This window comes from Carex rostrata, chromosome 23 (assembly GCF_964058835.1).
Source record: "Carex rostrata chromosome 23, lpCarRost1.2, whole genome shotgun sequence".
In the NCBI taxonomy this organism is placed as follows: Eukaryota; Viridiplantae; Streptophyta; class Magnoliopsida; order Poales; family Cyperaceae; genus Carex; species Carex rostrata.
This window is the reverse complement of record NC_135940.1, coordinates 5,282,293-5,298,408: the sequence shown is the minus strand read 5'-3', so window position 1 is coordinate 5,298,408 and position 16,116 is coordinate 5,282,293. Positions and strand designations below refer to the sequence as shown.

The 16,116-nt window shown below is 33.9% G+C and overlaps 3 protein-coding genes and 1 long non-coding RNA gene across 5 annotated transcripts; 3 read left to right on the top strand and 1 right to left on the bottom strand.

The window, feature by feature from the left end:
- Positions 1-229: 229 nt before the first annotated feature.
- On the top strand, positions 230-6,518 carry LOC144574834 (protein DETOXIFICATION 40-like). 2 transcript variants are annotated; one of them, XM_078324914.1, is made up of 7 exons: positions 230-560; positions 3,736-4,367; positions 4,484-4,540; positions 4,948-5,063; positions 5,433-5,551; positions 5,999-6,085; positions 6,221-6,518. In XM_078324914.1, the coding sequence occupies exons 1-7, from the start codon at positions 285-287 to the stop codon at positions 6,293-6,295; spliced, it is 1,362 nt and encodes a 453-aa protein (XP_078181040.1). In that variant the 5' UTR covers positions 230-284; the 3' UTR covers positions 6,296-6,518. The 2 variants fall into 2 exon arrangements, with proteins under 2 accessions (XP_078181040.1, XP_078181039.1); XM_078324913.1 differs by having other exon boundaries at positions 4,825-5,063.
- Positions 4,562-6,531, bottom strand: LOC144574837 (uncharacterized). The gene is made up of 4 exons (XR_013518296.1): positions 6,514-6,531; positions 5,726-5,783; positions 4,763-5,060; positions 4,562-4,715 (listed from the first exon to the last, which is right to left on the bottom strand). It is a non-coding gene; the product is annotated as an uncharacterized LOC144574837 (long non-coding RNA).
- A 3,363-nt stretch (positions 6,532-9,894) lies between these two features.
- Positions 9,895-14,186, top strand: LOC144574835 (receptor-like protein 9a). The gene is made up of 4 exons (XM_078324915.1): positions 9,895-10,329; positions 10,745-10,906; positions 11,005-11,145; positions 13,414-14,186. The coding sequence occupies exons 1-4, from the start codon at positions 9,918-9,920 to the stop codon at positions 14,040-14,042; spliced, it is 1,344 nt and encodes a 447-aa protein (XP_078181041.1). The 5' UTR covers positions 9,895-9,917; the 3' UTR covers positions 14,043-14,186.
- Positions 14,187-14,290: 104 nt separating this feature from the next.
- Positions 14,291-15,812, top strand: LOC144574836 (receptor-like protein EIX2). The gene has a single exon (XM_078324916.1). It carries the CDS (start codon positions 14,427-14,429, stop codon positions 15,540-15,542), a length of 1,116 nt encoding a protein of 371 aa, XP_078181042.1. The 5' UTR covers positions 14,291-14,426; the 3' UTR covers positions 15,543-15,812.
- Positions 15,813-16,116: the final 304 nt, after the last annotated feature.

Genomic DNA, 16,116 nt, shown 5'->3' with positions numbered 1-16,116 from the left:
TAAAAAAAAATTCCGCAAAAGATGTCCTGACTTTACGGTTTGAGGTTAATTCTTAGACGTTTTGGAATTCGGCAGGTGAGGGGTAGTATTATTGGGCTTTGAGATTGGTGCATAGTTAAAAATAACGGTCCAGATCCATTAATTGTAAAAGATTCCCTCGTCAGGTACCTGGGAGGATGTGAATTCAATAAAGGGGTTTGTCGTACTCCACAAAAGAAATAAATCAACTCCACTGACCCTCTTTCTCCTCAAGACAGCTTCACACTTTGCTCTTAACACCAAAAATGGTGACCCAAAAAGATGAAGCAAATGGATCCTCAGATCAGCTGGAGGCGGTACTGAGCGACAATACAAGAACATGGTTCAGGCGAATGCTTTTGGCTACATTTATCGAAATGCAGCTTTTGATGCCTCTTGCGGCACCGGCAGTTATCGTGTACATGATGATCAGCGTCATGTCAATTGCTTCGCAAACATTCTGCGGACACCTCGGCAACCTCGAGTTTGCCGCTGCAGCTCTTGGAAACAACGGCATTCAAGTCTTTGCCTATGGTCTCTTGGTATGGAAGTTCTTCATTTTTTTTTTCCCTGTTGTTAATTTGTTTCTTAATTGTTGATACTTGATAGTGAAATGAGTTATTAAGTTGGTTTGGTAATGTGTAGTTTTCACTTTTCAGTGTACTTTAGTAAAGTTATTGTGTATGATGTAAAATAGGAATTGGATTTGAAGAAAGGGAGATGATATGAGTACCCGCACTCTCATCCCCTTATTGTACCCTCAATTATATTTGTTCAATCTTGTCCACATTTCTCATGATCTATAAGAAATTTTGCGAATCTAAAACCACGAACGTCTTCTACACAATTTTATCTTTCAAATGAGATCCATGATGACATACTTTCGAGTTCGTCATCATACAAGTATTTATACCTCGTCATTTAAGTATTTATACCTAGTATTTTTCACATATGACACTGCTGACATTTAAAAGTATTAATATCAAGTATTACAAGTATTTATATCTATGCACTGAAGTATTTATACCTATGTAGTCAACTATTTTTGTTAGAGAAAAGTTGACGCAGGGACGATTAGGGAAATGTGATGCGGAGATGCGGGGTTCACGATTGGGGATAAATACTTACAAGTATAGGTATAAATACTTGTATGATGCGGTATAAATACTTGCACAATGAGGTATAAATACTTGTGTGACGATGAATCCGAAAGTACGTCATCATGGATCTCATTTGAAAGATAAAATTGCGTAGAATATATTCGTGGTTTTAGATTCGCAAAATTCCTCATAGAACGTGAGAAATGTGGAAGATATTGAAAAAAAGAAAAAAAAACTCACCTCTAAAAATGTGTATGATTTTTCTCCCCATGTAGTTTGAGTGGTCCCTCCATATAGTTATATCAAGTTAGACATGCGAGTATTAATATCTTAATTTGCAAGTATTAATTTATTATCTTCCAAGTATTTATACTAGTGTTTTGAATAAATTAGTTAGTTAAGTTAGTTTATGGGAAGTTAAAATCTGTTTAAGAAATGGGGGTACAATGGGGGTACTGGAGTGTGGGGATTGAAATAATTATTCTTGAAGAAAATGGCTCTTCTCAAGTTTTATAGTGAACAATATAAATAAAAGAGGAGGGTTCAAATGCACTCAAATTTTTGTGCACTTAAATGCACTGTATTTTTCAAATTCTTTTTCTCTGTTTTCAAAGTCCGAATAGTCAATCCGAACCGTTAGATGTGATTTATATATTAAGATGTACGAGACCAAATTTTATATTTTTTGAAATTTTTTACTATTTATTAAGCCACTTTGAAAATCACTGATTTTACATTTTCTGGATCATTGGATCAGCAATTTTTCAAAGTGGCTTAATAAATAGTAAAAAAATTCTAAAAAATGTAAAATTTGGTCTCCATGCACATCTTAATATATATATCGCATCTAACAGTTCGGATTGATTATTCGGACTTTGAAAATGGAAGAAAAGAATAGAGTACATTTGGGTGCATTTGAACGCTCCTCTAAATAAAATTACAAAATGTTTGTTTACTTTGAAAGTAGCATGTCCTCGGTGATAACGGAGGATTCACGAGCAATGTAAATTAGTATTTATTTCTTGTAATAGTCAATCCTTAATAATGAATCTAACATTGAGTGCTATTAAAAAGGCAATGATTAAGTACAAAAATTAAGATTAATTATTAAGGATCAAAGTAGCTAAGACAAGAGTCATTGAGAGCAGGTAGGGTTCAATTATTTTCTCATACTTACGGATCTCTGATTTGGAATCGAAGTAGCTTTTTGTAGATTGATGTTAGATGCGTGAGGTCCACATAAATGAAAGGGGCAGCAGGGCGGGCCTCCGAGGGAAAGAGAGAAAGCCGACTAAACCCCAGTGTCAGTGGTCCGCATACACAGAAATCTCCATACATCTATGCCCGAGATGATCCGAAGTCTTATTTATTACAGTAAATTGCTTTAGACAAAGTTACATTTTCTTTTGTCGTGTTTTGCGATGGGTCACTTCGTTTGCGTGACACATACATCTATCTGACTCGCTCGACTCTCTTATCCTATGATCGGAAGCGTTTCTTTATCCTTCAAACGCAAATTGGATTTTGAATTCGAATCATTTTCTTGATCGGAAATTTTACCAAGACACGAAATGAATAGAAACGACATGATTTGCCAATGAAAAAGTCGCGTGGTGAAATCGCCTAAAAAATGTAAAGATTTAGTGAGAATAGAATTTACTCGTGTGAAAAGATTGCAGTATCTTTTTTTTCTTAATTCCCAATACTACCGAGATAAGTTAGATGAGAACTTTTGACAAAGACACAAGTTCCGATCACATAACGAGTGTGTTCTCCTTATCGATTTTTACCTATTTGTCTATTCTCCGCTACTGCTATCTTTCTTTCTGTATTGGTTAAGCAAATCCTAACTAAGATCTTTAATGGCATTCTTAATAAATAAAAGAAGTTATCTGCCCACTTTAAAATACTACTCTAATGAATTCTTCTTACAATAGTTTTGTTTCCGATCTAAAAAATTCAATCTCAACTCGTCTCTATTCAATTCATCTCCATTGAATTGAATTGAAGTTACATACCACCTTCCTTCCGATCACAGTGTTAATTTTCCCACTCCATCCGAATATCCGATTTACCAATTTACACCTCTCCTATTTTTTATTTTTTATTTTTTGAAAGAGGGTCAGTAACTTCCAAATAAAAATAATTAATTTCTAGTAGTGATGAGAATAATGTATTTATTAACTCATAAACTTAATTAATTGAAGCCCTATTTCATTGGATAATATTTTAGGCATTTCTATAGGCCTAACTAACCCCAATTCCCCATGACCTGTAGTTTAATATCATTTTAGTTTGTTAATTTATTTAAGACGGTCCCGTTCGGATTTGGCACGGTTCAGGGCAATGCTTTTGATAATGTTCTACCCTTGAACTGTGTTGTTAGCTATACTTTCCAATTGTTACATTCCTCGGAATTTATATAATTAGGTAACAATTATAAAATTAAGTTACCTAATATGTGTTTAATTAGCATGGGCTTGCCATGAGCATTTCAATTTTACAAGACTGAATTTTTCATGCATTCCTTTGACAAATATCATCATGCATTATACATTTTTATACATTTTATGTATACTTCAATTGAACTAACAAAATATTTTATGACTTCCAACAGCTAGGGATGGGGAGTGCTGTAGAAACACTATGTGGTCAGGCGTATGGTGCAGACAAATACGAGATGCTTGGCGTATACCTACAGAGGTCTACAGTACTGCTAATGGCAACCGGTATACCCCTGACAGTAATATACGTTCTCTCCGAGCCGATTCTGAGATTACTCGGTGAATCCACAGAAATATCAAAAGCAGCTGCATTGTACGTTTACGGATTGATCCCTCAAATATTCGCATACGCCGTAAACTTCCCTATCCAAAAGTTCTTACAATCTCAGAGTATTGTTGCACCAAGTGCCTATATTCTGGTAATAACTTTTGTTTTTCATTTGTTGGTGAGTTGGGTTGTTGTGTTCAAGCTAGGATTTGGTCTTGTGGGGGCCTCTCTGGTGCTCAGTCTGAGCTGGTGGGTCTATGTGGGGGCCCAGTTTATGTACATTGTTAAGAGCCCAAAGTGCAGGTCCACATGGACCGGGTTCACATGGCAGGCGTTTACGGGTTTGCCTGATTTCCTAAAGCTTTCAACTGCATCAGCTATTATGTTGTGCCTCGAGACATGGTACTTCCAGATACTGGTACTCATGGCCGGTATGCTTGACAATCCAGAATTGGCACTAGATGCTCTAACGGTTTGGTAAGGTTTACTTTCAAATTAACTGCATCATGATATAGTTAATTAATTTCTTTCAAATTAACTATGATGTTGTAACACAAATTAAGTGCTAACATTAGAATTATTTGACGGTGCAGCACATCAATTATTGGATGGGAGTTTATGATCTCAGTTGGGTTCAATGCAGCTGCAAGGTTAGTTCCTGATCTCACTTTACACACTGGCAACTGTGGGGATAATATTTGCTATATATCAACCCAATATTACCTCAATTTAAACCAATTTGTTTCCGTTTAGCCTCATTTATTGCAATTCCCAGCAAACAAATTAAAAATGTGTTCAATTTCTTACATAGCAAAAAATGTTGACCTAGCTGGTAGCTTCTACCATGCCTCTCAAAAAAAAAAAATGTTGACCATTTCATACTATTTCGTGAAATTTTAACCCCCACCCCCTCTCTATTGTCTCATGATCTCAGTGTGCGAGTAGGCAATGAGCTTGGTGCAGGAAATGCAAGATCGGCGGCATTCTCAGCGACAGTTGCAACGATCATATCCACCGTAATTTCATTATGTATTGCTGTGCTGATAATGGTTTTTAGGGATAAAATAAGCTACATTTTTACTGGAGGAGAGGTAGTGGCCAATGCAGTCTCTGAGCTTTGCCCCCTTCTCGCCATCAGCATTGCTGTCAGTGGTGTCCAGCCGGTTTTATCTGGTAATTAAGGAGTTCAATTGTTAATTATTATAAGAAAAATTGGTGTGTGCCATGACTGGTATGGTACTACTATTAACATAAAACATTACTTTAGTACAAGTAAGACTGGTACCTCTATGACCAGCTATTTAGAGCCTCTACAATTTTGTCCAGTAATTGTAAGCTACGAAAATTCCACATATAGGGATAAGGAATAAATTTTTAATTAGAGATAAAAGTAACAATAATGTTGAAGCAGTGACATGAAACTAAATTCTATCAGTAGCATACCAAATAAGAGAGCTGACATTATATTAAACAATTGACTTGTTTGTTGACTGAATATGATATTTCATGTATTGACTTTTGACATGTATTGTACATATGAAGGTGTGGCTGTGGGAAGTGGATGGCAAGCCCTGGTAGCATACATAAATGTTGGGTGCTATTATTTTGTGGGAATTCCTCTTGGTGCTTTCATGGGCTTTAAAGTAGGCTTTGGAGTTAAGGTATTATACATTCTCAGTTTAAGACTATGCTGGTATGACAGTACTTGTACCTTTGAGGATCCTTAAGTGAACCTTAATGCATTGGCAACAAGAAAAATTTACACTGTTCAAATATACATCTGAATTTGAGGGAAAATAAATAAAAAACAAATGGATTTTCGGCAAATCCCTCACCAGCAAACTTGAAACCCCAGCTCAGTACTGATATCTATCCATCTTCAGAGTAGCATACCTGAAAACTAAAACACAATCTCAGAAAAAAAAGAAAAATCAATTTCAATAACGATAAACCAGCAACAAAACCAAATATAGCCTGCCACTAATTGCAAATATTTAGATAAGCCATTATTCGCTTTGATAAATTAGATTGAGTTGATTTTACCACCTTTCCAGATACTGGTTCTAATTGCATATCAGGAATAATTGACATATACACACTTTTTGCAGGGTTTGTGGGGAGGTATGTTATCAGGTACCATCATACAAACTCTTATTCTCATTTGGATCACTCTCCGTACTGATTGGAACAAAGAGGTAGCTGATTATATATCTCAAGCCGTTATATTCTAACAAACTTAATCTCATCAGTATGATTAAACCAAATAAATTCATATTATTTTGGCTTACTAATGCAAAGATTATCTATGAACACATCATTGAAAAAATTAGGTTGAGGAGGCAAGGAAAAGGTTGGAAAAGTGGGACAACATGAAACAACCTCTCCTGGCTGATTCCGAAACATAAAATTGGAGTATACATACAGACTACAAAGCCTTAACTAGATTACTTTTGTAAGATTTAATTTTGAATTATGTAATCTGCTTGTTAGAACATATGTAAATTGATTCTAGTGGGTTATCATGTTGCACAATACTGATAAATCTCTGTACTGTGAGTCTGTGACAGCGATGCTATTGCTCATATATGATTTTAAAAAAATGACAAAAATGATTTAAATTTACCTGAAGATTTCTCTTTAATTCCTGTTTCAATTCGAGGGAGAATTGTTGGAAATATATTTTGAAAACACAAAATTTTATATAAATAAATACTTATTTTGATATTAATGGTTTTTAACTTTATGAATTATAGAGCTATTTGTGAGTGAGTTATTTTGATCTAATTTATGCATAGAAGTTCATTATTTACCACCACAGAAAATCGAATGAAATATTTTTTTTTTGAGTGGTTAGCAGGGGCTACCCACCTTGAAAATTTTATTAAACAAAAAGTAAGTATTTACACAGTCCTTACAGGATGTAAGTTGATCCTTCTTACATTCATTTCTTCCTAACTACCATTATCATTTGCCATTTTATCTCAGCAGAATCTATGCCACATCCTACCCGTATGAATTATTCTTTGAGCAACAATTTCAGGTGGTACCAGTACCCCTTTGAAAATGAAGTTGTTGCGCTGCAACCAGATGTACCAGCATGTACACATGAACCAGAGTTGGCTTATGTTCGTAGGCCCACTTGCCTTACATTGTGCCATTGACTCAGTCCAAGTCGCATGCACTCCTTCCTTTATCAGTAAAAAGTTAACCCCAGTTAATCTCTGCACCCTTATCCAAATTCTCATAGCATAATGGCAGCAAAAGAATAAGTGAAAAGAGGTTTCTAAAGAACAGGCAGTGCATAGTGAGCATTCCTTCTGGCAATAGATATTTCTTCGCTGCAGTACCTCTTTTGTTAATATTCGATCTTTCAAGAATAAGTACAGGAACACCTTTACTGTTTGGGGTACCTTAGCTGTCCAGACCTCTGGGAATGGCCATCTTGTTTTACCTCCCGTAATTATTGCTTGGTACATTGATTTAGCCGAGTAGAGACCTCCATTATGCCATCTCCACAATAACAAGGTACCCTTTCTCTGACATGACCATTGGAATAGGTTTAGTAGCCTAATTAGGCCCTTCCAAAAGTATGAACCCCCCGAATTCCAACGGTATGCACCACTTCTTACCGAAACTCTGATTGTTAGCACCGTGTTTGTCCACAAGGCATCAGGTTCAGTATTTGGGCGCCACCACCAACGCAGTAAGAGACAGATATTTTGCCAGTCTAAGTCAATGAGTCCCATACCTCCCCAGTCTCTAGGAGTACATACCATTTGCCAATTGGTTAAAGAGATGCCTGTTTGCGTACCCGTGTGCCGACCCCATATGAAACCCCGCCTGATCTTGTCTCTCCTCTGCACCACCCATCTCGGTAATCTAAAACTAGCCATGTAGTAAATCGGTAAGGCTGACAGTACTGATCTAGCCATGTAGTAAATCGAATGAAATATTGATATGAGCTTTCCTATGCAATTTATTGTATTTGTCCGTTTGAGCTTTGATATGCAATTAATTGTATTTGTCCGTTTGAGATTTAATTAATTGCATTTTTTCTATTGAGTTGCAAACGGTAACATGACTATGAATATTATTTTAATGATCATGAATGCACAAATTCATTGGTGTCTATGACGTTATTTGCTTATAAATAACACATGACATTAGAAGAGTAGATTATCCAATAATCTATTCAACAATTCACATTCTCTTGCTCTTCCTATTAGCTCTATAATTCATAAATTCAATTTCTATTCTCCCACAAACAAATATTTTCTTTATAGAAAACATATTATCCTGCTATCATTGTTGAAAGAAACTACATCAACCTCTACCACGGTTGCGCCCGAAGGTAGAGGAATACCGGCATAACTTGGGGCAAGCTTAACCGATTATTCCTGCGCTTAGGACGGAAAGTTGCCTTGGGTCCGCATTTTGCAGCTCCGGGTAATAAAGTTTTAATTATATTATTGATTATATTTTTTAATATAATTGTTATTTATTTAATGATCAAAATTCAGATTTAAAAATAGTTGGTTAGTTAATATTTTTCCAACAAGAATCACCCGTGGCTGATACTAAGAGAATAAACCAATTCCCAATGTTAACACTGTTATCGTTCTTATAATTAACTAGCTAGGAACGATGTAAGTGATAGCAAAACTACCATATTTACAGTCTCATGTAAACAAATTGAAACCATTACCAGTTCAACAATTATTGAATTTACTAAGTTTATGTTATATAAATATTACATTAATTATATGATTCGGAAAATAACTAGTATGAAGAGCGTTATTTTGTTATTTCTTCAAAATATTATGTTAATGGAATGTACACTACTTTTATGCTACTTGGAAAAGAAAAAAACATTTGTATTCACTACAACAAATTGGGATTTCAGAGACCCGGGAAATCAGTTGCTGAAGGTGGGTTGCCGGTGGCTGAAGGCCATCAATGACCAATTGCTGTAGTGATTGGTCATAAAAGATCTTTAGCGACTGGCAACTAGGGGTGTTCAAATGGTTCGGTTTATTTGGTTTTGAACCGAACCGGTAAGATTCGGTTTAAATGGTTCGGTTGTTTGGTTGATTTTGTGACTTAGTTCGGTTTAAATGGTTCGGTTCGGTTTTGATATCTCAAAACCGATTAAACCGAACCGACCGATTTTATTGATAGGGTCAAGACTTCTAGTATTATTTTGGTTCATTAATCAAAACCGAAGTTTAAATTGGTTCATTAATCAAAACCAAAGTTTAAATTGAGTATTATAGATGTATTGAGTTTTGATTTTTGAGAAAGTTCGGTTCAACCGAACAAACCGAAGTTTAAATCGGTTTATATGGTTCGGTTTTAATTCGGTTTGCTATTTTAGTTCGGTCGGTTCGGTTGGATTTTCAAAGTTCGGTTTTAAGTTCGGTTTGATTATTTTAGTTCGGTTTAAACCGAACCGACCGTTTGAACACCCCTACTGGCAACTACACTAGTCGCTGCCGACCAAAATTGTTGCAGTGATTGCATCTAAATAATTAAGAATAGTATCGTTGTTATTCTTGAATTAATTAATTAGTACTATTTTCATACATTGAAATATATTCATATTAGTATTTTGAAAATTAAAATATGATAAAATGTAATGGATAGTAATTCCAGCACTCACTTTGAATGAAGATTGGCAACGAGTGTATGATATACAATGTCACGGATAGTAATTCCAGCCTTCAAAATCGGGTGCCAATCTTTTTTAATTGTTTAATATAATGAAGATTGGCAACGAGTGATGGCAATACGCCCGCACAACTTGTCAAACGCAGTGAATTATCGGACTTGAGGATGTGCCATACAATATAATGAATGGACAAAATAAAAGTCTATGGAAATTCTCACTTGAGGACCTTTCTACTCCCTCGTCAACTGTGATAGGTCATTCGTCAATTACCCAATTTCAGGACCATTAATTTATTTCTAACAAATTAAGATAATTCCTCCTATAAATCCGGCCACATAATCTGTTAAAGCCATAATCACATGAGAGAAGCAATGAATTGTAAGAACTCCTCCCTTACCCTCAAGTTAGTGCCAGTAGTGCTTCTGGTTCTGGTTCTAGTACAGTGGGAGAATGTATGTGTGAGCGGGTCAGACTCAGTACAGTGCAAGGAAGACGAGAGGTCCGCTCTTCTTCAGATCAATACTGCATTGTCGTTTCCTATTGACTCTTTAGGTGGCATGTGGGAAGGCAAGGAGTGCTGCCGATGGGACAGAGTCACCTGCGATCCAATCACCGGCCACGTCACTAAACTTGATCTTGGTTTACCTCTAGATGTTGAATGGCCCCAGGGTCCGGGTTTTCTACTAAATACCACTTTGTTCTTGCCTCTCTCTCAACTAAGATTTCTGTCTCTGTCTGGACATGGCATATTCAATTCTATGAAAGGCGCTGGTATGTATGTATATTCACGTTTCTTTGTTGTTTAAAACTACAGTTGATTTATGAAGACTATAAAACTACTGAACTGTAATTGCTCCAATTTTAGAACAACTTATTATATTGTTGATATCTAACGTGATTCCAGTGGAAGGTCCTAATTATTTAATTTGAACTCATGCACCAAGCCTTTACTATATAGATTACTTCAACTTTCCAATTGTATTCTTAGATGCAAATTTCTAATAGAACCAGTGAGATTTAAAAAAAATCTAAAACAACCTCAAAAATATATATTTACCTGAGTTTGTTGTTCTAATTGATTAATTTGAGGCTTTTTCCTCTTAAGAAGAGAAGAAAGAAATGAGCAATTCCTATATAATGCAGTCATTCCAGTTTTTATTCGCTGATCCAAGCACCTTTTTGTCAGAGTTTGAATCTTGGTCCAATTTGACTAAGCTAGAGACGCTAGACCTTTCATCCAACGTCCTCCCTAAAAGCGTCATTTCCTCCTTGGCCAGAGTATCAACAATTCGAGAACTTTATCTGGATTTTAATTCTATAGGAGGCAATATTGATGTCCCCGTCAAAGGTAATCTCTCATAAATGTACCATTTTATGTTTATGACAACAACAAAGCTTCTTTTATTTTCTTAAATTTGACCGATATTTTAATTGAAAATATGGCAGAGCTTAGTGCATTAAATTTGAAGGCGGTTAGTCTATACGGATGTAACTTTTCTGGGAGTTTTCCCGATTTGGGACATTGGTCTTCTCTTCAAGCCCTTTCGTTGGGGGACAACGATCTAAGTGGTACTATAATATCAGAAGGTAATTTACAATGTAATACAAAATTAAACCAAGTTTAATTCTTGCAATAGGAAAGAAGCTGTATTTTCTGCAGTATCTTTACCCCAGTAGATCATAGATCTTGGCATCATAGAATTTGCTCAATTTTTTTTTTTTTTCAATATTCAGTCCATCATTAAACTAATGTATATTCATGTGAGAGGGGGAATTTTATAAAATGCCCATCCTTTAGAAAAGATCAAACAAAATACTCCCTCACTAAATTTATTGACAAAATATGGGACCCCAAGCTTCCCTTTCCTTACTCTCCCCCTCTCTCCACGTTAACTATTATGTCTTTTAATTTAGATTTTTTTTTTTTTTTTGGAAAGTGTCTTCTTCTAAATGAAGAAGGCTTTATTATTGTTAATTTTTCATATCACGTTTAACTTCCTAAATATCATTCATTTTTAAATTGAGAAATGAGCAACCTGTATACATGCATGGGATATAGATGCATCATAAATACAGGTTGTTCATTTTATATGGTCCAAATTTTTTTTGAAATAAATCATAAATACAGATTTTCATCCGGACTTTGAAATCAAAAATACCGGATTTTCACCGATTCAAAGTCCGGGTGAAAATCTGTATTTATGAACAACCTGTATTTATATGATCCAATGCATAGGCATTCTTTTTTTGAAATTTTTTTTTACTATTTATTAAGCCACTTTGAAAATCTAAATAAATAGTAAAAAAAAGTAAAAATTTTATATGGTCCAAATTTTTTTTCTGGACCACCGGAACATATTAGTATCTTTATTTCCGGACCATATGTAGAGGTTGTTCATTTCTCAATTGCTTAATCATTCTATATACATGGGTAGCATATATCGTTCCTATTTTGAAATTCATACTATACGTACTCCATTTCAATTAAATTATTTTAATATTTTTTGTTTGTCATAAATAACGTCTTGATTAATATCAGTATCTTATTATATTTATTTACAAAAATGATATTTGTTCAATAAGTGTTATCTATTTTAATGAAATTCACATTCAAACATTTTGTATATCAATTACCTTCAGTTTTTAATTTCATAATTATATTTGCATAGTATTACAAATGTACAACGAGAAGAAAGATCAATTGATTATTAGAATGATTAATTTTAATTATTTTTTAATTTCTTTAAGAAAAATATACATAATTAGTACAATTTTAATTGTTCTTAGTATAATTGTTTTATTAATTTCTTTAAGAAAAATATACATAATTGTACATAATTAGTACAATTTTGATTATTAGAATGATGTGATAAATTTTTTTATAGTTGTGTAAGCCACATTATGAATTTTTTGTAATGAATAAACTACATGTAGAATGTATAAATTTAATATATTAATATGTTAATTCTTTTTGTACTAAACACATATATCTATAATATAAAGATTCATATGTTAATCCAAAATATTTTACATAATAAATTAATACTATAGTACAACGATTGTTAAAAAGATTAAGATGTTATGAAAATTTTACAGAATAAATTTTGTATACACTGAATATGTAAACTTTATAGATATGTACATGAGACATTAGATGATATTTGAAATCGCCTAGATTAACTTAATATGTTAATCCAGAATAAATTTTATAACTTCAAAGAGTTATTAGCCAAAGGAAAAAGATAGAAATTCAAATAACTAAAATCTAAACATAACTTAAAAATACAATGAAACATAATTTACCACGCAAATATTTGAAGTAAATCTTTGAAGTTATTAAAAATGAATTATATCTAGGAAATTAAATGTGATATGAAAAATTAAATAGAGCCTTCTTCATTTGACACTTTCCAAAAAAAAAACAAAAATTCCAAACTAAAAGGTAGAATAGTTAACGTGGAGAGAGAGAGAGAGTAACATGGAGAGAGGGGGGAGAGTAAGAGAAGTTCGGGTACCACAAGAGCATTTTATCAATAAATTTAGTGAGAGAACATATTGTTTGATCTTTTTTAGAGAATGAACATTTTGTAAAATTCCCCATGTGTAAGTTTACAACAAGATTTTCACTTTTCAATCTAGCTCTTTTAGCTCAATATCACGAGACTAAAAAAAGTTTAGGTTGTAGCTAGTTCTATATGTGTTTGAAAAAAAAGTTGAGATTATAGTTAGTTCTATATGTGTTTGAAAAAAATAAACAAAGAAAGAAATGCAGAAATGCTATCTCATAATTGACCTTATGAATTTTACATGAGTAATATATATTATTAATTTGATGTTTTTTTTTGTCAATATTAGGATTGTGCCGACTAAATAATCTCGAAGAGTTAGATCTTTCTAGCAACAATTTTGCTGGAAATCTTCCCCTTTGTATGGGAAATCTTTCTTCACTTAAGCTACTCGACATGTCATATAATCAATTTCAAGTAAAATTTCCCTCCTTCATTTTTGAAAGACTCATGTCCCTAAGGTACCTTTCCCTATCCAATAATAAGTTGGAGGGGACTTTGTCCATAAGGTCATTTGTGAATCATTCTAAACTTGAAGTTCTGAGGCTATCCACAAGGGCTTTGAACTTTCGAGTCAAAGTTGCAAATCTACATTTTCAACTTCAGGACCTTGAACTAGCCAATTGCATTCTTGATGTTGAGCCTACTTTCTTGTACTCTCAGCATAAATTAAGAGTGTTGGACCTCTCTAATACTCGCTCCAAGGGTCCTATTTCTTGTGTGTGGTTGTTGTTAGAAAACAATCCAAATATGATTGCATTAGTTTTGCACAAAAACTTATTCACAGGGCCACTTCAACTTCCCCTTTTCACTCATGAAAAACTCTTGATATTGGATATATCTTACAACCATCTTGGCAGAAAATTACCAGCTAATATTACCACTAAGCTTCCAAATTTATCGTATCTAAACTTATGAAACAACTATTTTCAAGGCCCTCTACCGGTCATATCTACAACTAATCTCCAAATTCTAGATTTATCTTTTAACAATCTCAGTGATGATATAAAGAACAGTTTTTTGAGGATTTCGTTTCCAATTCTATCTTTTATAGATCTATCAAACAATAAGTTTTATGGATCTTTCACTAACAACTTCAGCTTTCCTCAAGCTTCAACATTACTGTTAACTAATAATCATATAAGTGGAGAGATTCCTTATAGCTTTTGCAATATTAGTTTCGAAGTGCTAGACATCAATAACAATGAACTAAATGGCATCTTACCTGATTGCATTGGAAGAGCTAAAATTTCGGCATTGAGGTTAAGTGGAAATCATTTAGAATGATCCTTACCTGGGGAAATGTGTACTGTGGGAGGCCTTGGGTTACTTGACCTTTCAAAAAACAAGTTTTTTGGATCAATACCTCCTTGCTCTAATCAGTCGACCTTGGAAATTCTAGATCTTAGCCAAAACAATCTCACTGGAAACTTTCCAATAACATGGCTAAATATTTCTCATATATATGAGATGAACATCGAGGAAAACCATTTATTTGGAGAGATTCCAAATACGACTATGAATCTCAAAATGCTCCAGACAAGTAAAAACCAGTTTGGAGGACCAATACCAGAACTATGTTACTTCAAACATGTACAAGTACTAGATCTATCCCATAATAATCTTTCTGGACAAATACCATCATGCATTTTTGATAAAGGAGATTTCACATTCACTGATTTCCCTTTCTTTCCTGCATCACGTTATGAACATTTACCTTCCTTACATTCATCACATTATTATCTTGGAGTGGGGCATTTGAACTTTAGTGATGCCAATTTTATCTTACATGTTCAATATTATCTCCGGTGGAGTAATGAGGAATCAACGAACTTTGGATTGGAGTTTATGTCAAAAGGAAGGTTAGATTTCTATTGGGAAAGAAATTTACAACTGGAATACGTAATAGATTTGTCTTCCAACAAACTAGTAGGTCACATTCCTGAAGATATCGATAAAATGATTGGGTTGATAACACTAAACTTGTCAAACAATGATTTAAGTGGCGCAATACCGAATTCTCTATCCAATTTGCACCAATTAGAAAGTTTGGACCTCTCTCACAACTCTTTGACAGGGGAAATACCAAAAGAACTAACTAAACTAACATTACTTGAATCCTTCTCTGTGGCATATAATGATTTGTCCGGTTCGACATTAGGTATCGAAGCACAATTTATTTCATTTGATAATAGCAGCTATGAAGACAACCCGAATCTCTGTGGGTATCCCCTCTTAAAAAGTTGTGTCCCTACTCTTGGCACAACACAACATTCTCCAAATGAAGACACATATTTTCTTATATTGTTTGGTTCTTTCTCATTTTTCTTTGTGGTTAGTTTTTGGGGATCAATGGTTGTTCTTTATTTCAAGAGAAATTGGTGTTGTTTACCTTGGTGGATTGGTATGGTGAATTGATATATGTGAATATTGCTCTTTTGGCAAGATATATTGGATTTGCTCAAACTCAAAAGAGGTAATTGAAGAATCACTTTTTTTTTTTTTGGTCATTCGAAGAATCACTTATTTCAATTGTAGTTTGGAAGGATATTATTATTATATGTACTCTAAATAATTTAGTGTCTAATGTTTATGTACGATGTATTGTGCATTTTAGTGAACTTTTAGCTTAAAAAATATGTAAGTGAACTTTTATATGTGTGTCTTATATTTATGCATTTATATTTACGAACTTCTCAAGTGCCTTATAATTTTTACTACTTATAATCTTGAGACCATCATGTGATTATATAAAGTTGGAAACATTATTTCGTTGTTCGGAAGAATCCCAAATAGTGGGATTTTGCTGGATTTTTAACCTTGTTGGAAAATGTTCCCTTAGGTCGTTCAATTTTGCTCGATTTATAGCTTGATTAGTGAGGATTTCAGCCTCAAAATGCTCGAAGCAAGTGAAAACCTATTTGGAGGATTTATACCATAACAAATATGTTAATTCAAATATTTACGCATACAAGATCTTCGGCCATTTGTA